The sequence below is a fragment of the Strongylocentrotus purpuratus genome, unplaced genomic scaffold (genome assembly GCF_000002235.5).
Source record: "Strongylocentrotus purpuratus isolate Spur 01 unplaced genomic scaffold, Spur_5.0 spur5_scaffold_11, whole genome shotgun sequence".
In the NCBI taxonomy this organism is placed as follows: domain Eukaryota; kingdom Metazoa; phylum Echinodermata; class Echinoidea; order Camarodonta; family Strongylocentrotidae; genus Strongylocentrotus; species Strongylocentrotus purpuratus.
Genome location: NW_022145596.1, coordinates 31,217,444 through 31,238,482, shown reverse-complemented (window position 1 = coordinate 31,238,482; position 21,039 = coordinate 31,217,444). Strand labels below are relative to the sequence as shown.

Here is a 21,039-nt window from a genome sequence, read left to right as displayed (position 1 = left end):
CATTATGAGAATGGCAAATGGGTATTTGTCGACGGAAAAGGGGCATTTATCATGTAAATGTGAAAAGGGGCAACTGGAAATTATTAAAAAGGAAAAGAGGCATGTATCAACAAAAAAATGTATAAAAATGGCACTTATCGCAAAAGAAAATATACATTATATTGAAAGAAAATGGGCACCGATCAAATATTAATAGGGGTGTTAATTATTAGAGTTGAAAATGGGCACTCATCAGAGATGGAGAGAGCAGGGGTAGGCCTAGCTACTTAAAAGTCAAAGTAAAACGAGCATCTCTCAGATTTGAATAGGGGCAATTGTCGGAGGTGAAGGGGGCACTTATGAGAATGAAAAGCGACATTTATGAGAAGATAAAGGTGCTCTTTTTTGTTAAATGGGGGCACTTATTAGAAAAGAAAAGGAAAGGGGCACATGCAAAAATAAAAGGTGCGCTAATTATCCGAGCTAAAAAGGGGTAGTTATCAAAAGGGAAATGAGAACTGCTTACAAATTAAGGAAGAGGGGCACTTGTCAAGATTAAAGAGGCAGCTCTGACATAGGGCAAATATTAGATGTGAATCCCCCATTCACATCTTATATAAGTGAGAAGGGGCACTTTTCGTACCTGAAAAGGGGCACTTAGTAGAGATTAAAAAGTGCACTCGTGTAAAAACGAAATATGGACACTTATTGCAAAGGAAAATGGGAACTTGTCCAAGAAAAAGCCCGGAGGGGGGGGGGGTAATACTTTAGATTTGGTGTGTACGGGGGTGTGCCGCTCAAGCCTCAAAACCCCTACCAATTTTTAAGAGTCATTTGGGGGATTTTTCTGAAAGTAAAGCCCATTTTTCACAATTTTGTGGTGTCAAAAGCGAGAAGGGGCACTTTTCGTACCTGAAAAGAGGCACTTATCAGAGGTGAAAAGGGGAAGGGGCACTATATAATCAAAGTAAAAGGGGCACTTTTCCTACGTACAAAGTGGCACTTTAGGGGTAATGGAAAAAATGGGGCACAATGCCCCCCCCCCCCCCGTCACCGCCGCCTCTCCAGAAAACTTTTTTTTTTTTTTTCCAAGTAAAAATTAATGCTCATTTGAAGCGCTCGATCATTATTTATAGCGCCATCTCATATATCGGCGACAAACGTAAACACACAATTGTATTCATTTATTACTGCTCTGAACTGTGACTCTCACTCTGTCTCTGCCATATCTGACGTCTTGCATCCTCTTTTTCACTCTTGTGTCAAGAACATATACCAGCGAGGTAATATAGACTACATCTTTGTATTTTTATTGAATCTAAGTCAGAAAGACAACATAAGTTTACCAAATCGAGATCGAGTTAGGCGTGTCGTTCTTTGAATAATAACTCATTGTGTGGTCCCATAAGCTTAACTTTGTGTTTGCAAGAATGAATGGAGATGTCAGGGCGCTAGTTCAGAAGCCTATCCAAAATTTGACTTGTAAGTTGTAACTCCGGCGAGGAGATGGCCTACTAAAACATACCCAAAATGAAGTAAATATTCATTAAATGTCCAAATAAGATCATGAGTTAAACTTCGCTATGTTTATTACCTGTTTTGTGTTGATTTTCTTGTTATTTTTGGAGTATTTTTCGGAAAAACGTTGATATTACTGTTAATTAGTAATTAGTATACACTTTTTCACAGGTTTCACGGCAAACCACTGCACAATACAAGTGAATGCCGATGGTGGGTTGCGGGCAGGCGCGCGCCTGTTGAACTTATCTACCGTGTTTTAGACCAAGCTTGAGTTTGAGTGAGAGAGTGAGATGGAGCCTGTTCTACTTTGAATGTGCCTTTAATTTAAATTAGTCAATGTCCAAATTTGTCATCGAGAAGGCCGTTGAGCTTTGCAGCCGTACATTACACATAAAAAAAACCTCTCATAAAGACAATCATGTTCAAGTTGTGGAAATTTCAGATATCTTACAAACACAAAGTCATTAGGTTTATGGAACTCACAATTAAATGATAACTTTTGATTCATCATGTGAATTGTCTTCATTAATTTCGGTAAAAGTAATTGTGTCATCCTGATTAACCCCAACCAATGTTTTGTATTTTGTATTTAAAATGTTTGAAAGTGTAAAGAATAGGTGGAATGGTATGAACTATGAAGAAATGAAAAATCCTATTTACATGTACCAACATCTTGTTTATGTATGATGACTTAGGTTTGCTTTGTCAATTTAATTTAAATCTAACTCTAAGGAAATCAATAGATTTATGGGGAATTATTAATATGGACCGCACGCATGTGCGTGCGTTGGATGGCGTTCCATACTTGATTAGCACGTACATGCGTGCGTCCTATATAAGCAGGTTATCCGCACACCGTCGGGGCAGAATTACCAGTAACCAGATAACAGAAGTATAGACTACGCATCGGAGTGCACTACAAGCAACGGAGATCATCACAGCAACCAGCAAAGGACAGCATCGACGGATTCTGACATATAGTGACGACTCTGGTGAGTAGATTTTACTTTAGTGGCGCTGCGAGACTTCGTTCCTGCGCTATTTAATTGACGAATTATCGTTGATATTTGTATTATTGAGTGTGTGACTTGATTCTTGTATTGTGTACGTTAGTTTGTGGTTGACATGTGCGTGCCGTATTTTGGCTTGTACATGTGTACGGCGTAATCACGGACAAGTTCGTGGATCCACCGAGCTAGTATAACAGGTTAGTAGTATTGCTTGTTATTTTTGCTTTTGATTGATTGGAGGTTATATTTTTAGATTTTTTTCCGTGGAGTGGTGGTTTGAAGGCAGTTTTCTTCGCGATTTTTTAATTTTGGGTGTGGCAGGGGACGCTACGTCGGCACGCCCTAGACGCTGTTATTGCATTCTTTCTTTTGTGTACTGCGCCCAGGCTCGCACCCTATGGTAGCTTATTGTTATACTGGGGTGGAGTTTTTTCGGGTGCGTACCTTGTATGAGTGATTGTTTGAGGCTGGGTTTATCCCTTCATTTACCTTGGCTTTGGCGTATTATCTTTGATATTTTTGATTGTTTGGGAGTGAAAGTATTTGCTTGGTGTGATTTAGGGTTCATTCACCTCTTGTTGAAATTGTATTTTCCACCCAATTTCGGAGTGCCGATTTTTTGTGAGTGGGGAGGGAGAGTGAACCACAGTGGTTTGTTATTGCATTGTTGCTGGAATTAAATCATCGCTAATTTAATAAATCATCGCTAATTTAATAAATCATCGCTAATTTAATTAATCATCGCTAATTTAATTAATCATTTTTTGAATTAGAGTTGCCCTCTTACAATTAATCAGTTTGGAAGCAGAGTTGCCCTCTTACAATTTTAAGTAACGGGCTTCTCGCTCCGAATGATTTATTGGGCATATAATTAAATATACTGTTAGGGTTTATATTTTATAAATCGTAGTTTAAGTTACTGTAGTGAATACAAATATATATTTAAAAATACAAGTTTATTAAGCTGTTGAATTGGGTCTGAATGTTAAAGCAGTGACATAGTGACCTAATCAACGGCTGTGAATATTGTGTTTGAATATATTGTATTTAAATTTATTGATAGGAAGTTAATTAATTTATTAATCGTAGGGTAAGTTACTCCGCCAAAGATATATTGCGGGGACATACAAATATCTTTAAAGAATACAAATTCATTTAAGCGGTTGAATTTAGTCTGAGTGTCCACAGCCAGGGACATAGGGACTTTATCAGCGGCCTTGAATATTGTGTTTGAATATTTGGGTTTGAGTTTGAATTATTTGAGGACAAGTCTCCTTCTTTGAATTAAATTCTGTACTTGAATGTTTGAAGGTTTGAATATTTGAGTGTGAATTTGGATTGAAATTATTTGGGTTTGTTTATCAGGAAAAGTCTCCGTTTGTAAATTAACATTCTGTATAACAGAATAGTAAATAATTGTTCGCCTGATTGAACAATTCTCGCGTAATATTTTAATAGTAAGTTAGTGAAGAATTGTTCGTTTGATTGAACAATTCTCACGTAATATTTGTATAGTAAGTTAGTAAAGAGTTGTTTGGTTGATTGAGCAATTCTTGTGAAATATTGTAATACTAGGTTAGTAAAGAATTGCTTGTTTGATTGAGCAATTCTTGCGCAGTATTGTAATACTAAGTTAGTAAAGAATTGTTTGTTTGATTGAGCAATTCTTGCGCAATATTGTAATACTAAGTAGTAAAGGATTGTTCGCTTGATTGAGCAATTCTTGCGCAATATTTGTATACTAAGTTAGTAAAGAATTGTTTGCTTGATTGAACAATTTTTGTGTAACATTTTAATACTAAGTTAGTAAAGGATTGTTCGCCTGATTGAACAATTCTAGCGCAATATTGTAGTACTTAGTCAGTTTTTTCAGGTTGGTACGTAAGTTAGTTGTATTGTATCATGCCGAAGATACAAATTAATTTTTGTAAGGTAGAAGAGCTGTTGCAGGTTCCCGGCATCGGCAGGACTTTAGCCGACCGGATTCTGGCTCTTCGAGAGGCGAGTGACATCACCGCAGAGTCGCTTGTAGAGATTCCTCATATAAGGAACCCCTCTGAGATTATCGAGCACTTCGATTTTGCGCCTTTTACGGAGAGATTGAGCGTTAGTGGTGAGCGGTCTCCTTCTAGGGATACTCCCACACCCGAAGCCAGTCGGCCACCTTCTCCGTATCCGTTTGATGCGTATCCTAAGGATGCGTTACCAGCTCACATTGTGAACCCGACGGAAGGGGAGGGAAGCCAGTCAAAGGTGACTGAGGACAACCCAAGGGAGAAGGCGAAAGCTATTGACCGCGAGACCTCTCCACAACATAAGGCTGTTAGTTTCGATTCGCCCAAGAAGTATAAGTCTTCGACTCGGGAGAGGGTTTCTCCGGTTTCTTCACCGGATCGCAAGGATCGCAAGGACTCTCGGAGAGATTATGATGACGAGGGTCTCTATTCAGATTCTCCCCCTCGAAGGTCGCGGCAGGGCCGTGACCAGTACGAAAGTAGGGGCGAGACAGATCGCAGAGGGAGTCGCCATGACTCCCCTCGATCAGATCGCAGAGGGAGCCGCCATGACTCCCCTCAATCAGATCGCAGAGGGAGCCGCTATGATTCCCCTCGATCAGATCGCAGAGGGAGCCGCCATGACTCCCCTCAATCAGATCGCAGAGGGAGCCGCTATGATTCCCCTCGATCGGAGCGTAGGGGGAGTCGCCATGATTCCCCTCGATCGGAGCGTAGAGGGAGTCGCCGTGACTCCCCTCGATCGGATCGCAGAGGGAGCCGCTATGATTCCCCTCGATCAGATCGCAGGGGAAGTCGCCATCATTCCCCTCGATCGGATCGCCGAGGGAGTCGCCATGATTCCCCTCGATCCGCTCGCAGAGGGAGGCGTGTCGATTCACCTCAAAACCGGAGGGAAGGCCGGTACGATCATGATAGAGAATCGAGATATCACTATTATGACCAGGATTCCCCTCGAAGTCACCGGAGTGACCGTAGTGAATCTAGAGGCCACAGGCATAAATCTCCTTCCCCATATCGAAGATCCCCCCGTAGGTCGCATGATCTGCCTAGGCGGGATCAGAGAGAGGAGAGTAGCGAGGGTGTAGACTTCGAATTGCCACCCCGTGTGAGAAGGACGGTTTACCATCACTCGCCCAGACCCATGAGAGCGACCATGGATGAAGGGAGGAGCGTAAAACTGGTGTCTCTTCCCAAGTCCATTGCCTTCAATGGGACTGGGAACTGGCAGGCGTTTATCGCCAAATTCAGGCTATACGCCAGCGAGAGTGGTTGGGACTCCAAACAATCTCGCAATTACTTGTCTTGGGCCCTGGATGGGGATGCTAGTATATATGTGGCTACTTTGCTTGAGCGGGAACCCGGCACCACATATGAGGTACTGGTAGGAAAATTGGAGAGGCGTTTCACTTCTCGGGAATTACCTGAAGTGTCTCAAATGCAATTTTCTTATGCCAGGCAGATCCCCGAGGAGGATATCGTTGAGTGGGCTGCCAGGCTATCAACTTTAGCCTCCCAGGCATTTCCCGATTTGCCGGAGCACTACATTCAACGCCAGGTCGTCATGCGTTTTTGCCAAGGTTCCGCGGACAAAGAGGCAGGTCAACATGCCTTGAATTCTCGTCCTAAGACCGTAGAGGAGGCAGTTGATCTGGTCAAGTGGTACCAGCACTCTCATAAGGCCATCTATGGGAAGCCCAGGAAGGAAGTGAGACAAGTCTCACAGTCCATTGAGGCTTCCACTGTCAGAAAATCGATCTTGCCCACAACAACCCCTCCGGCACAAGGCGGTTTGGAAAAGAGGGTTGCTTCTCTGGAGGGCAAGATGGACTCGGTGATTCAACTTGTTGAATCATTGAAGACGTCCCTTGCAGTGATGGGGCCTTTACAGACGACAGTACAGAGTCTGGTTGAGAGTGTGAGGAAATCACAAGCTTCTCCCGCCCGCTTCAGGGGCAGAGCCTCTCCCGCCCAGGGGAATTTCTCACCGGGCCGGAGTATGGCTTGCTACCAGTGCGGGAAATTAGGGCATTTTAAATTAGAATGTCCCGAGAGAAGTCCCGGGCTGAAGGTTTCCTTTGTCTCCGAGGACCCGGGAAACGACTCTGGATCGGCGGAGGAGGTCCAGCCCCGATCCTGAGGAGTGAGGACCCCTATCCAGCTGTGGGGTTGGACAAGGGTGGACCAGCGGACAATGCTGTAGCATTTGGAAGGGATTCGCCTCCCCCAGAAACAGGGATTAATGGTGTTTCCCCTGATGTTACGATTATTAATAACATCCACGAATCCAAACCGATTGGTGGCGGCCAGAATAGCATCGGTAAAGTGGAAGGGCCGAGGGAAGTTCCCAACCCAACTTCTAGTCAGAAAGAGCTTCCTTCGCCCTCCCCTTCCGAGAGTGCGACCCATGGGATCAGGCCTCCGATGGAGCCAAGTCCATGGCTGGTACCCCCCTGGCCACCGCCTACCAGTCAGAATCCTGACAACCCAAAACTGGAAACGGACGTAGTAGTTTGCCGCATTAAATCACCATCTACTTTCAGTGTAAGCATATGGATGGGCGACAAGCCCATTCGGGCAGTAGTAGACACGGCTGCAGAGGTGACTATTATATCCGATAGAATCTATCGAACACTTCACCCCGTTCCCCCAGTTGTCAAGACTGTTGTTTTGCATACTGCTGGTAGGAATATGAACATGACTGGAATGATTGTGGGACCGGTTGATTTGATTTTGGGTGGCAGCAAATTCAGTGAACATGTTTATGTTGCCCCAATCGATGATGATATGTTGTTAGGAGCAGACCTCCTGCAGAAACATCGTGCATACATCAATATACCGGACTCCTTATTAACCTTTCAGGATGAGTGTATTAAAATGACTTGTGGCGAAGATGCGAATACGTCTCGAGTATTCCTTGCGAAGTCAGTAACCATTCCCCCGATGACGGTCAAACGGGTGCGATGCACTCTCGATTCATTACATATGATGGACCAATTCATTGTGGAGCCGGTTGTAGCCTTGGCCGGGTTTGTCCCGCGTACTCTACATGGTGGGAAGGGTTCAATACAGTTGTATGCTCTTAATGCAACTAATGTGTTTCTAAAATGGAAAAAAGGGAAACTCATTGGTGAAGCTCTCGGAGCCTCTGTTATGGAACACACCGAGTCAGATATTCCAGCCCAGAAGATCCGTCAAGTAGATTTGATAGGGGATGCACCAATTCCCTTCCATCTGCAGGATCTTTGGGAACGTTCTTCCGAGTCTTTAATCCCAGAAGAACAGGGAATATTGAAGGGCTTGTTGATAGAATTTGAATGTGTCTTCGCCAGAGACGAATTTGATTTGGGTAATTTTACGACAATTACTCATTCAATTGATACAGGCGGGGCTGCCCCCATTAAGCAGAGAATGAGGCGCACTCCCATGAACTTTGCACAGGAGGAACGAGCATGCCTGAATAAAATGCTGTCAGCTGAAGTTATCCGACCTTCAATGTCACCATGGGCATCAGCCCCTGTACTGATTAGGAAGCGAGATGGAAGCGTCCGATGGTGTATAGACTATCGTAGACTAAATAATGTTACGAAAAAGGACGTCTACCCCCTTCCTTGCATTGAAGAGTGTTTGGATACTCTAGCCGAGAATACATGGTTTTCGAAACTGGATGCCAACTCGGCTTATTGGCAGATTAATCTCAGGGAAGAAGACCGTGAGAAGACAGCATTCATCACCAAATATGGGCTATATGAGTTTGTTCGTATGGGTTTTGGTCTATGCAACGCCCCAGCTACATTCTCTAGAGCAATGAACCTCATCCTTAGGGGATTGACTTGGGACATTGCATTAGCCTTCTTGGATGATGTAGTAGTCCTTGGCACCTCGTTTTCCGATCACGTCAACAATATCAGGAAGGTGTTGGAGCGTTTTAGGGACTTTAAGCTCAAGTTAAAGCCAAAGAAATGTGCCCTCTTCCAACGCCGGGTAGAGTTTCTGGGCAGAGAGGTGGATGGAAGTGGTCTACACCTTAAGGAAGAACACATACAAGCCGTAGTGGGCTGGCCGACCCCTAAATGTACTAGAGAGGTGGAGCAGCTCCTCGGTCTTGTGAATTACCATCGAATCTTCCTTAAAGACTATGCCCAAGTAGTAGGACCATTATATGGTCTTACGGGCAAGAATAAGTTCCATTGGGAAGAAAAGCATCAAGATGCTTTCAATCGAGTCAAAAGACTAATGACCACCGCCCCTGTACTTGCACTACCCAACTCTGTGGATCCGTTCATTCTGGATACCGATGCGTCAGGGATCGCCATTGGTGCTGTGCTTTCTCAAGTTCAGGAGGGACAAGAACGAACTATTTCATATAGTAGTTTTTCCTTATCCCCCGAACAGCGACGTTACTGTGTTACCAGACGGGAGCTCCTGGCAGTGTTAAGGTTTACCCGGCAGTATAGACACTATCTGCTGGGCAAGCCATTCACGGTACGTACGGACCATGGAAGTTTGACGTGGTTAATGAACTTCAAGGAGCCACAAGGGCAGTTAGCTCGTTGGCTCGAAGAATTGGGTCAATATGACATGGCAGTCAAACACCGACCCGGCAAGAAACACCAGAATGCAGATGCATTATCTCGGATACCCGACGGTGAATTCCTCTGTGAAAATTACCGATTGGGTACCGATCCTGAAAGTTTGCCTTGTGGTGGTTGTTCATACTGCATGAATGCTCATAAGAACTGGGCAAAATTCACAGATACTGTGGACGATGTAATCCGACTTGCACAGAGAAATAAGGTCTCGGAAGTAGTAACTCTTACCCCCAGAGATGATGAGGACCTCCTGATCACTCATTTAGATATTGGTCATATGGATGGCCCCTTCTCTGTTAAGGTCAATGGGGTGACAATTGACAATACCGATCTCCGGCCTGACGTCGATCTCACCTCGATGGAAGTTCTCCGGAAAGAACAGGAGTCCGACGATCAATTGACACCCCTGCGTCAGTGGTTGGTTAGTAAAGAGGAACCAGATGAGGGTATCATTCTTTTATGGGACCCCGCTGGAAAAAACCTCTGGATAAACCGAGAGCTATTTTTCATCAAGGAGGGTGTCATCTGGAGGAAAAAAGATGATGACACCCAGCTAGTTGTGCCACAGTCCTTGCGCGAGGAGGTGATGAAGTTGAATCATGACCTTCCCTCAGCCGCGCATGCTGGTGTGAATCGTACGACGAGTAAACTGAAGTCCAAATACTTCTGGTATGGAATGTCTAGGGACATCCAGGAGTACATCAGAAGGTGTGCCACCTGCAACCTAAATAAGAAGGCGGTGAGGTATGGGAAGCACCCCATGATAAACTATCATGCGGGAGCCCCCATGGAGCGAGTCCATCTGGATTTCATGGGCCCACTGCCTAAAACCTCACAAGGGAATGAGTACATCCTGATGATGGTGGACCAGTTTACTAAGTGGGTCGAATGTGTCCCCTTGCCCTCCCAGACGGCTGAGGTAACTGCCCACGCTGCGGTAAGTGAATTTTTCTGTCGGTTTGGATACCCATTTCAGATATTCACGGATCAGGGCAGGAACTTTCAGAGTAAGCTATTTGTAAACATGTGTAAGTTGTTACACATACACAAGGCTAGGACTACCCCGTACCGACCCTCAGCTAATGGCCAAGTTGAACGCTTCAATCGGACATTAATGGATGCGGTCAGATGTTACATTGGGAAGTCCCAGAACCAGTGGGATCGTAATCTCGCTCAAATAGCTGGGGCCATTCGCTCTACCGTTAATCGAAGTACTGGATTCACGCCCAATCAATTGATGTTGGGGCGTGAAACCAATCAGCCAGCAGAGTTAGTTTTTCCCCTTCCCCCATCTGTCCCTGACCGCTCACTTGATGAATATTCAGCGAAGCTGGTAGAAAGTATTCATAATGCACATAATGCTGCGAGAGCTACCCTCAGGTCGACGCAGCGACGGATGAAGCGGGATTATGACGTAAAGGTATATGTACGTCAGTTTAAGGAGGGTGATAGGGTGTACCTTTTGGATTTGGCGACCCCCAAGGGAAAATGCAGGAAACTGCAATCTCCCTGGAGGGGTCCAGCTTTGATCGTACAAAGATACACACCCTATGTATACCGAGTGGTATACCGTAACAAGGCCCTGACCTTAAACCATGATCAGTTGAAGAAGTGCTCTGATCATAGTGAACTTCCCAATCCCAACTGGAGAAAGGAAAAATACTGTTATTGCAGGACGCCTGACGATGGTTCCCTTATGATTCAGTGTGATGGGTGCGATGAATGGTTCCATGGTGAGTGTGTTGGTGTTACCCCGGCAGAGGGAATGAGTATGGATAAGTATTTTTGTCCTTTCTGCAAGTGTAGGTAACCCATTTCCTTTCTCCTTTGCAGTTATGGATCCTGACGACGCGATGGAAGTACATGCCGGCGAGGCATTGGAGGAAGTTCCGGAGGAAGTTGGGGGGGGAGACCCGGTAATCGAGGGGGGAGACGACCCGTTAAGAGCAAGGATGGGGCCAATCCCACCCTCAGGGTCAGCCCGTAAGAGAACTTGGCTCCGTAAACTCCGACGGTTGAAGGGCAAGCTCCGTGCTGGGACGAGGGATTCGCCTCAGTCGGCTTCGGCCACTGGAGGAGTTCCCCTTGCCCCAGCCGGAGCTTCGGGTATACATACTCGTCCCAAGAGGGGGTTTGGTAGGGGGCGTGGGGCTTTTGTCAATTGCCCACCCACTACAGTAGGAAGGGGGAGAGGGTTTGTTGATAGAGGACTTGGTAGGGGGCTTGGTAGGGGGAGGAACCCACCTCCACCTCCAGGGGGTATGGGTAGGAGGCTTGGTGCTCCTCCTTTGAGGAGCCCACCTCCTCCCGGGACGAGGGCAGGGTTTGAGGCTCGAGAGAACCCACCCATGCTGGGGGGTAGAGGGAGAGGCATGCTCCAATATATGAGCCGGATCATGGCTTCCAGCCCTCCGAATGCCATCCCACTGTCCGGGTTCGATTCTCATTTTCACCCGGATAGGTGTGGATGGTATGGGGGCAGGCGTCGGCAGTCTAACATCTTGCCTGAGCACCCGATAGGGTTGGTTGGGGGGGTTATGAACTTTTGTGACCCCACTACTTACAGGGAACCCAACTTCCTTAGTCGGGTGCTAGCCTTACAGTCACCGGTTGGGGGTAGTGGCTGGAAGCTAGCCCTTGGAATTCATCCCAAGCATGCAACAACATACACGGAAGAAGATTGGGGTACATTTGTCGCCCTGTTGCAGAACCCCCTCGTAGTTGGGATGAGTGAAGTCGGTTTCGACTTCTCTGTCCCTTCCCAACGGTGGCCTGACCAGGAGGCGCTGTTCCTTCGCCTTCTAGGTCAGGGCACCCAGGGGAGGGTCCTCATCTTGCACTTACGAGGGGGGGCACACGCAGACACAAGCTATGCGGTGCACAAGTTGAGCCGGAGGCTACTCACCAGACAATGCTCCCCACTTCAGAGGATCCATTTACACTGTTATAACTCTGATGAAGTACAGGTGAAAGCCTGGGCCATAGCCTTCCCCCATTGTTATTTTGGTTTTACGGGGTTGGCCCGGCATTTCAATGCATCACAGGTCAGGGGGTTGCGGGCGGTGGCCGCAGATCGCGTGGTCTTGGAGACCGATTCTCCCCATCTCCCCCCTCATCCAGGAATGGGTGATAATTCACCAGACTTCCTGGGTGATGTGGGGGCGATAGTCGCAGATCTGCGGGGGCTGCCCCTAGCTGACCTGATGAGACAGACAGTAAGGAATGGGCAAGCGCTGTATGGCATATTTGGCTAAATAAGCTCATTTATTTCCCTTTTTTCCGCAGTTTTACCTTTCCCACTAGGGGGATTAGCTCCGAGTCTCTCGGATCCTCTCTAGTTTTGGGATTGGGATATCTGCGGATAAATGATTCGGGATATAAATGAATAATATAAGTTAGTTAAGTAAATAAGTTAAGTAATTGAGTAAATAAGCAATATTATATTAATATATTAAGTTAGTTATGTTAAAATAAGCAAGTCAGTCAGTACTGAAGAGAGCTATATAAGAACTAGCTATTATTGCTTTATTATTGATTACTATATCAATACACTTTACATGAATACATAATACAAGTAGTATTGAGTAAAATGGATACATTAGACATTATACATATAAATAATGACAAGGTATAATACAAGTATAGTATTGTTCAATTCATGGATCTGAGATGCACGGTCCTAAGTGCTATCAGGATCTATGATCTATATTCCTTTTTCCTAACAGATGGTAATGTTATAAAATTAGTTAGAAAAATGAAAAGTGGAATTTCGTTTTCCAGTCATAGATGTCTGGATAGTCAAATGCAGACAGGCGATCTGTTTGTGAAAGTTATGGGATTTTTTAGTGCCTTTAATTTGGAACATGATAAATATAGAGTATAATTTAATCTATTCAGTTGGGAGGAATATGGGGAATTATTAATATGGACCGCACGCATGTGCGTGCGTTGGATGGCGTTCCATACTTGATTAGCACGTACATGCGTGCGTCCTATATAAGCAGGTTATCCGCACACCGTCGGGGCAGAATTACCAGTAACCAGATAACAGAAGTATAGACTACGCATCGGAGTGCACTACAAGCAACGGAGATCATCACAGCAACCAGCAAAGGACAGCATCGACGGATTCTGACATATAGTGACGACTCTGGTGAGTAGATTTTACTTTAGATTATTAAAAAAGAGTAAAAATAAAAGAAAGAATTACCAAGGATTTAAACGCTTACCGGTAACAGTAATAGCCAGCGAGATTCATGTCAACTTTCTCTGATGTACTTAAATGTATATTGTTGTGCACCACAGTTTTAAAAAGGTTTCATGTGTTGGAAATAGAAAGTATTTAAAATATATTTTGTTAGTTACATTTTTTAATAGATTAGTGATACATAACATTATCTGAGTAGCAAACCAATTTGATTTGCCTATTTTGGACTCTCCTTTATGCATGAACTGATGTTGATACCAAAGGTGGCTATTGTTCACAATGGCACAATATTTCATGATTTTAGTGGTCTTGATACCCCTTGCCTTGGAATGATTCCTCCAATTTCTATCAAAGTTGTCACTCTTTGCTTTCTTTTCTTTCTTTATTTTCTGTATTCAGGAGCGACACATGATTGACCAAGATGAGTTATGAAACGTTTCCCATGGTTCCTCACAACGAGGCAGCATTCAACCAAGCTAATCTCCCTCCCAGATACCAGACACCACCTCCATGGATTCCACCTAAAGAAGTAAGTCAATGAATGCATCCTTAAATCCTGTCCTCTTTTAAGGATACTATTTTAGAAAAACTTGTTTATTCTAATATGGGAGAAGTCCTTCAAATTTTGTAACCGTATTATGAAAGCAAAATATTTAGATTCAGAATTGTGAATGATAAAAGCTATAGCTTCAATTTTTTCCAGCAAATAATTCCACCAATGATATATTAAAATACATTCATATTCTGCATATCTTCAGTACTTTGTAGCAGAAAAAAAATGAACCAGTCTTAGCTCTGTAAGTTCATAATGAACTTGAAAAAAATCTCACTTCTTCATAAAACAGTTATACAACCCATAACATTACTGATATATCTTTTTCTTCACAGAGGGTCGGGCATCCAGACTACGACAACAACCTGTCCAAGTTTCTCCTCCGCTCTGTCAAATTCAGAAGATCAAAATCAAATGAGCAGTTAGGATTCAGTATACGAGGTGGTGCTGACTACGGCTGCCGAATCTACATTTCTGGGGTACGTTGAAGTCTATATCTATAGCTAGAGTGCCCATGTATGCCCAGCACCCTGGCTGCCACAAAAAGCTGCCACAGGTTTTTACGCGTAAATGAATGTCAGCTGCGCGCAACAAAGGACTTGCACGTATTCAATGAGCTCTGTGTTATAAGATACAGAAATGTGAAGCTTATTACACTTTGCATCATTAAAAAAAACTCTTCACGCTTGTTTTTCTGTAAACTGTTGAAAGCTCATGTCCAATTACAAATTAATCAATTCAATTAATTAAATTAAAAATTAAATTTCCTTTTCCTAGTGGTTGAAATTATTTGTCAGTAGGCTGTTGTAAATACAATATTTTAGGAAAGACAGCCCGTCAATGGGTTATAACTGTTGCTTTAACTTGTTTTTCATGCGAGGTCTTTTAATTTTATGTGGATTTCTCAGATAATCTCTGATTCCATGAACATCAGAGCACCAATGAGCTGTAACTATTTTGTACTCTTTTATTTTTCAGGTTATCCCTGATTCTGTGGCCTTCAGAGTTGGTATGAAACCAGGAGATCTTATCCTCAGTATCAATAGCGTTGACTTCTCCAACATCACATATGATGAGGTGAGTAAATGGTTTACTGAGTACAAGAAGGGCTTTATTAAGAGCCACATTGTACATGTAGTTTGTGTGTATGTTTATTTCTTCAAAGAATCGATATCACAAATTATTTGCCATTGATATCAATCACAACTATGTCCATGAGAGATCGGAGACTGCAAAATTGCGATTGATTGGAGGATTTATTTTGATCAATCGCAACTCTTTATAAGACGGGCTTAGATTTGGTTGATTTACCAGTCAATGTGTGAACCGGTTTCTCAGGTAGCGAAATTTGTCCCACTAGAAAATACTACAGCTTACCCTCTTATCTTATGAGTGAGGGAATGTTTTAATTATGATGAGAATTGCTTAGTGAACTGACATGTAGGTCATAAAGTGAAGGCCATACTTTGCGATCCACTCACCTTTTATTGGATAAACACTGTAATGGTGTCAATTCCCCATGTGAACCCACTACTATGAGCCTTTCATTCTGATCAAAAAGAAGTGCTAAAAATGGTAGCCGTTTTCCAGATGCCATTGACCACATAAAATCCTGCACAGCAACCTCAAAGTCCTGCCTATCTTGTCTGGCTGGCAACCTAGAAAAATCTCATATTTATAATTATTTACTGAAAATGACCACCAAAAGTTGAATTCTGCAACATGAGCTATTGTGTAGGTCACCCAGCTGGCAACCAAAATTTAAGAGGGATTTGAATGAGCTGCCCTCTAAACAAAAAATAATACATGTTTGATGTTCAATGTAATACATATACATACACCTTTGCTTTGAAATGAATGTTATTTTAATGCATAAATGATAGGTTCTCAGTGTAACTTGTATTCAACATTCCTCTTTATTTACAGGCAATCAAGGTCTTGAAGAATCTAGATGAAATAGAGGCAAGACTGAAGTACTATCCTTATGGTGAGTGGCTGTCATTATCTAGGTTAATACTTAAAGGGAAATCCAACCCTGATAGCAAACTAATCTTGTCTAGAGGAAAGCAGAACAATCAGAGGAATAGACTGGTTAAAGTTTGAATAAAATCGGATAAAAAATGAGAAAGTTGTGAATTTTTGAAAGTTTTAATCACTATAGGTATGGGCTCTTCAAATTGGGTGTATCAAGTAATTTCCCGATATTCTGTTTATCTTATTTTTCTGCTTTCATACAAATGAACTTATTACAAGGGTTGGATTTCATTGGGGTCCATGCAGGCTGTGCCTTCTTCTCTCTTATATTCTACATGTATGATCAGATTCACTATTATGGAACATAGTATGAAATGAATATGGGCACAGTATCCATCCATAGATTAAAGGAACAGGTCAGGCATGTTTGTATTGTCCTTAGTGGTATTTGACTTTGTTCATGACTAAGAAAGAGTACTTCACTGGCATAATTGCTCAATTGCATCATCCTGGATATAATTGTAGCCCAATTTTTAAAACGCGAGTGAGCAGACTTCGACTGTTCAGAAGCCTGACGTGCAGTTCCCATATATATGTAATGTGTTCAAGCAAACACACGATTTGACAAGTTTAATACTGTAATACGAAACAACTGAAAACTATCCTAAATGAATTCGGTAAACCAACAAAGTTCAAGTTTCCAGAAAAAATTCTAAATTAGCAGTGTCCTCTTCAATTGTTACTCACTATGATTCCCTTTATTGTAAACTGGAGCAAGATTATTTTTTTTAAATAATTTAATGAAAGGTTCCCCCAATCCTTTTACTATACAACATTTATATATTCATCTTAACCAAATTAATCCCCCTCTTTCTTTCATTGTGTCTTCTTTTCTTCTTCTTCTTCAGGTTATTACAAGACATACGAGAGGACAGGGGAAGCCCCACCCATTGAGTGATGTGGAGAAACAAACCTTGCCTTTTTTTGTTATCCAAAGCTTTATATAAAACTGTGATGTAAACTTTATGACTATCACTGCTGAAATTATTTATCATATTTTACAGATTTGTTTAGGGTTTCATTAGTCTTGTTAGGATGTGTTTATATTGTTTATGTATGTAGAGGTGCTGTAATCTAGTGGACATTAACCTATTGCCTGCTGGCACCATGTAGCCCCTGTATTTAAGCCTATGGCAATATAATTCAGTAGTCAGGGGGTTAAGTCACCAGACTGGATCTAGTAGTACAGGTTTTGAATCCCTGCCACAGCACTACTGTTATTTGGCAAGACTGTAGCGAAAAAACATTTCACCTTTTGACCCCAGTGAGGTTACTGGTTACCTGGTAGGGTGAACAACAATTCTTGAATGTGTGAGCAGATATCGTTGAAGGAATTTCAGATCTCAAACATATGCAAGTATGCCTGCATCAAAGATGCATTGTCAAATGCAGTATAAGTCTTAAATTGTCAAAGGGATGAAATGTTGTATTCATATACAGTACTACGAGTCAAACTCCTGTTCGTTTGTGGTAGGGATATGGTAGTGATAGAGCTAAAGACAATACTGTATTAAATATATGTTAATGTTTTATATAAATATTAGAACAGCAACCATAATAATACTCTACAAAGAGATTCTATTTTTAACTGCACTTGTATATTGTGAATATCCTTTTGATACCCAAAGTTCCCAAACAAGTAATATAGTTTTTGTCCAATTTTGCAAAGGATCTGTAAAAATGTAACCATACACTGATCGTGACATAGGGGTAAAAAATTTGATTACATGTGAATTGACGGTGTTCTGAAACTTGCCATCGAGCTGTCATGAAACATGAACTTTAACCTTTATATTTCTTGGCAAAGTTCCTGATAATGACACTACTGATCGTGCCAAGACATGACATGGACCCACATCAGAGAAGAGGTGCCCTAAATCGTAGTAAGAGGAGGGAATATTTGATAGTCATGATATTATGAGATAAATTTATCTTTGCTCAGTTAAATATAACCGTTATAGGTGCATAAGGCATTTTTATACATTATTTAGAATTGAGAATTATAAATTATCCACTGCCTTAAATTTTTATATGTGTACATACATTGCCATCATGAATGTTTGATATATTTTGTATTGTCTTTTTATCTGTGTAAACGATATTAGATTTTACTCGACTTGATTTTTGACTTTACTTATATTTCTCTGTGGCATGTATTATTGATCCAAAAGTGGGAGAACATAACTTCTTTTATAGTCTTTTTATATAGGATTGCATTTGGCCATTTGGAGCAGATTACATAAATGTTATCACAAATGTGCTTTGTATAGTACTAATTGAAATGAAATGAAGTAGATATTAGCAACACAGGCTCTTTTCTATAGCTTTGATATTATATGTATTTATTGATAATTCATAGGTGCTACATGATTAATGTTTTGTACAATTTATCACCCGTTTTGTAAAACTCTTATTCTGATTGTCGATTCTTGGAAACACGGTTTTGATCAAAGTCATGGAAGTTTGTGGAGACATGTTTTTCTATGCGCATCTATATTGTTTTGGGAGAAATGAAATTCATTTCCCTTTTGCTGGACCTGAAATTAAGGACCTTCATGTCCTTGTGATGTTGGAGTTCATATCCTAAGGTCAAAGATCATTTTAGGTCAAATGTAAGTGTTTACCCACAAGACTTTCTTATGACTAGTAACTATGCATACTGGGGTACGTTGTTCAAAATTAAACCAAACTCGGGTCAGGGATGCTTTTTTCCAACATTCATGTAATTTGGTCACAGGTGGGCGAGGCACGATCTGGTTACCGTAAATCTCTGTGCATATTAAGACGCACCTTTTTCCTGCCGAAAAAAATTCAAAGTTGGGGGTGCGTCTAATACACAGGTACAAGAAAACAAACCAATTTGTTTTTGTTTTTGTAAGAGCCGATTTATGCCCCTCCACCTTGCAATGTCTCCCAACCCGGTCATCCATGGTGTGTTGACTCACCACTTGGAAACTAGAACAACACTACCTGTATGGCCGGATTTCTGTTTGGACAAAGAGGAAAATTTGTCTGTCATCTTTAGTTTTAAAAACGACGTTGTTACTATTATTTGTGACAAGTTCACAAGCACAAATCAGCGACTTACACAGGTGCGTCTTATACACAGTGATTTACGGTATTTCCTTAAGTTTATTTTGTTGCATTGCATCTTTCAAAGTATGAAATTAAACCACCTTGATTTAGTTCTGAAATAATTCTCAGATGTTACAATCATTTCTAAGTTGATGCAGCAATTTAGATTATCTCAGTACTATTAAATATTGTTGAAACATTGGAAGAAGGGCAGCAGTTTCTTTTATATTCTCATGAAAACTGCCATTGAAAGATGAAAAAATATACCAGTATGTGTTTTCATTATTTTGAGCTATAATGTAGAGCTTCACTTTGAATGTAAGCATTGTTTTGTAACATTTCATTCACAATAGAATGAGGAACAAGGCACAAGAACAATGAATAAAACCGAACAGTTGTAGTTATGTGCAGTCTTTCAATGTATGAATAAAATCATGTATGCATCCATGTTTGTTTTGCAGACAACCAACAACTTGTTATGTCAACTATGTCTAAGTTTTGTGACTTTTGTCCTCGTAAATCTCCCTTTATGATGTGGTAAATGATATAAAGAGTATTAACTATGAATAATAATAATAAGATGAATTTTTAAAGTGCCTAATACTATGTTTCTAGGCGCCATGATGCTGTTGTCCTTGCAGCCATTAGGTAAAGCATAGTACTTCTACCCAATAGAGAAATAGGACAACGGCATCAAAATTACAACACTTCATACCAGTGCATGTATTACATAATATAAGATGCTGATATACCGGTAGTATGAACTACAAAATATAAGCATAGATATATATTTTTTGTTAAAGAGAGAATTGCTTAGAGGGATTTAAATAAGTGTGTTTTTAAAATGGTTTAAGTTGTGTAGGGATTGAGCACTGTGGATATGGATGGGGAGGGAGGCTGTTCCAAAGTTAGAGAGCGGCAACATGTCACAGTGGCGTACGCAGGATTTTTTCAAGGGGGGGGTTTTAAAATCGGGTCCAAAATTTCGTAACGACTCAGGAAAATTTGAAAATCGAGCCGGCCAAAAAGTCGCTCAGTGGGGGGGGGGGGGGGGGGGGGGGGGGGGGGGGGGGTAAGCGGCCACTTTTTTTTTTTTTTTTAGGAGTCCAAAAAAAATCGCAACGACTCAGCCAGCCGAAAAGTCGCTCAGTGAGGGGGGGGGGGGGGGGGGGTAAGCGGACACTTTTTTTTTTTTTTTTAGGAGTCCAAAAAAAATCGCAACGTCTCAGCCAGCCGAAAAGTCGCTCAGTGGGAGGGGGGGGGGGGGGGGGGGGGGGGGGGGGGGTAAGAGGACACTTTTTTTTTTTTTTTTGTCTCGAAATTTGAAAATTTGACATTTTGCTCCGTTGGGGGGGGGGGGGGTAAGGTCACCTTTCTTAGGTCAGCCATGGGGGTAATTTTTTTTTTTTTTCTTATTTTTTTATTTTTAATAATTTAAAAAAAAAAAAAAAAAAATCCAAAGGGGGGGGGGGGGGGGGGGTTTAGGGATTTTTTAGGGGGGTTTACACACTTAAAAATACCAAAGGGGGGGGTTTAACCCCCTAAACACCCCCCTGCGTACGCGCCTGACATGTCACCATGCATATTTATGGGGGGGGGGACCAGATATACATTGGAGGTGGGAAGAAATGGAAGCCCAGTACATCTTCTTAGGTCTTATAAACAGGAGTAAATCTGAAGTCTTATTTTTTTTTAACAATAGTGTCGGTTCCATATTATAATAGTTCCCTTTCCATTTGTCTCCATAGCTCCTCTCTCACACACACTCTTTACTCTTGCTTCTTTTCTTTCTTTCATTTCATTTATTTTGCTGTCCCTCCTCATGTATTCCCATTTTTTTTCTTCATTTATACTCCCTCTCCCTCTGTTTGTCTCTGTCTATATCTCTCTCTATGTTTGTCTCCGTCTGTCTGTCTCTCTCTCTCTGTCTGTCTGTCTCTCTGTCTGTCTCTCTCTGTTTGTCTTTGTCTGTCTCTCTCTCTCCGTTTGTCTCCGTCTGTCTCTCTCTCTCTGTCTGTCTGTCTCTCTGTCTGTCTCTCTCTGTTTGTCTTTG

At 42.1% G+C, this 21,039-nt stretch overlaps 2 protein-coding genes across 2 annotated transcripts; both read left to right on the top strand.

The window, feature by feature from the left end:
* Positions 1–1,174: 1,174 nt before the first annotated feature.
* Positions 1,175–19,458, top strand: LOC756521 (PDZ domain-containing protein 11). The gene is made up of 6 exons (XM_030981153.1): positions 1,175–1,262; positions 13,724–13,853; positions 14,213–14,356; positions 14,856–14,954; positions 15,804–15,864; positions 16,760–19,458. The coding sequence occupies exons 2-6, from the start codon at positions 13,746–13,748 to the stop codon at positions 16,807–16,809; spliced, it is 462 nt and encodes a 153-aa protein (XP_030837013.1). The 5' UTR covers positions 1,175–1,262; positions 13,724–13,745; the 3' UTR covers positions 16,810–19,458.
* On the top strand, positions 11,610–12,430 carry LOC105441457 (3'-5' ssDNA/RNA exonuclease TatD-like). Its single transcript, XM_011672572.2, has one exon. The coding sequence runs from the start codon at positions 11,655–11,657 to the stop codon at positions 12,369–12,371; it is 717 nt and encodes a 238-aa protein (XP_011670874.2). The 5' UTR covers positions 11,610–11,654; the 3' UTR covers positions 12,372–12,430.
* Positions 19,459–21,039: the final 1,581 nt, after the last annotated feature.

Excerpts from the sequence above, each read along its gene's own strand:
- LOC105441457 (XM_011672572.2), top strand. The coding sequence starts at position 11,655 with ATGAACTTTTGTGACCCCACTACTTACAGGGAACCCAACTTCCTTAGT.
- LOC756521 (XM_030981153.1), top strand. The coding sequence starts at position 13,746 with ATGAGTTATGAAACGTTTCCCATGGTTCCTCACAACGAGGCAGCATTC. Across the intron at positions 13,854-14,212 it reads CATGGATTCCACCTAAAGAA|AGGGTCGGGCATCCAGACTA; the intron begins GTAAGTCAATGA and ends TTTTCTTCACAG. Across the intron at positions 14,955-15,803 it reads CCAACATCACATATGATGAG|GCAATCAAGGTCTTGAAGAA; the intron begins GTGAGTAAATGG and ends CTTTATTTACAG.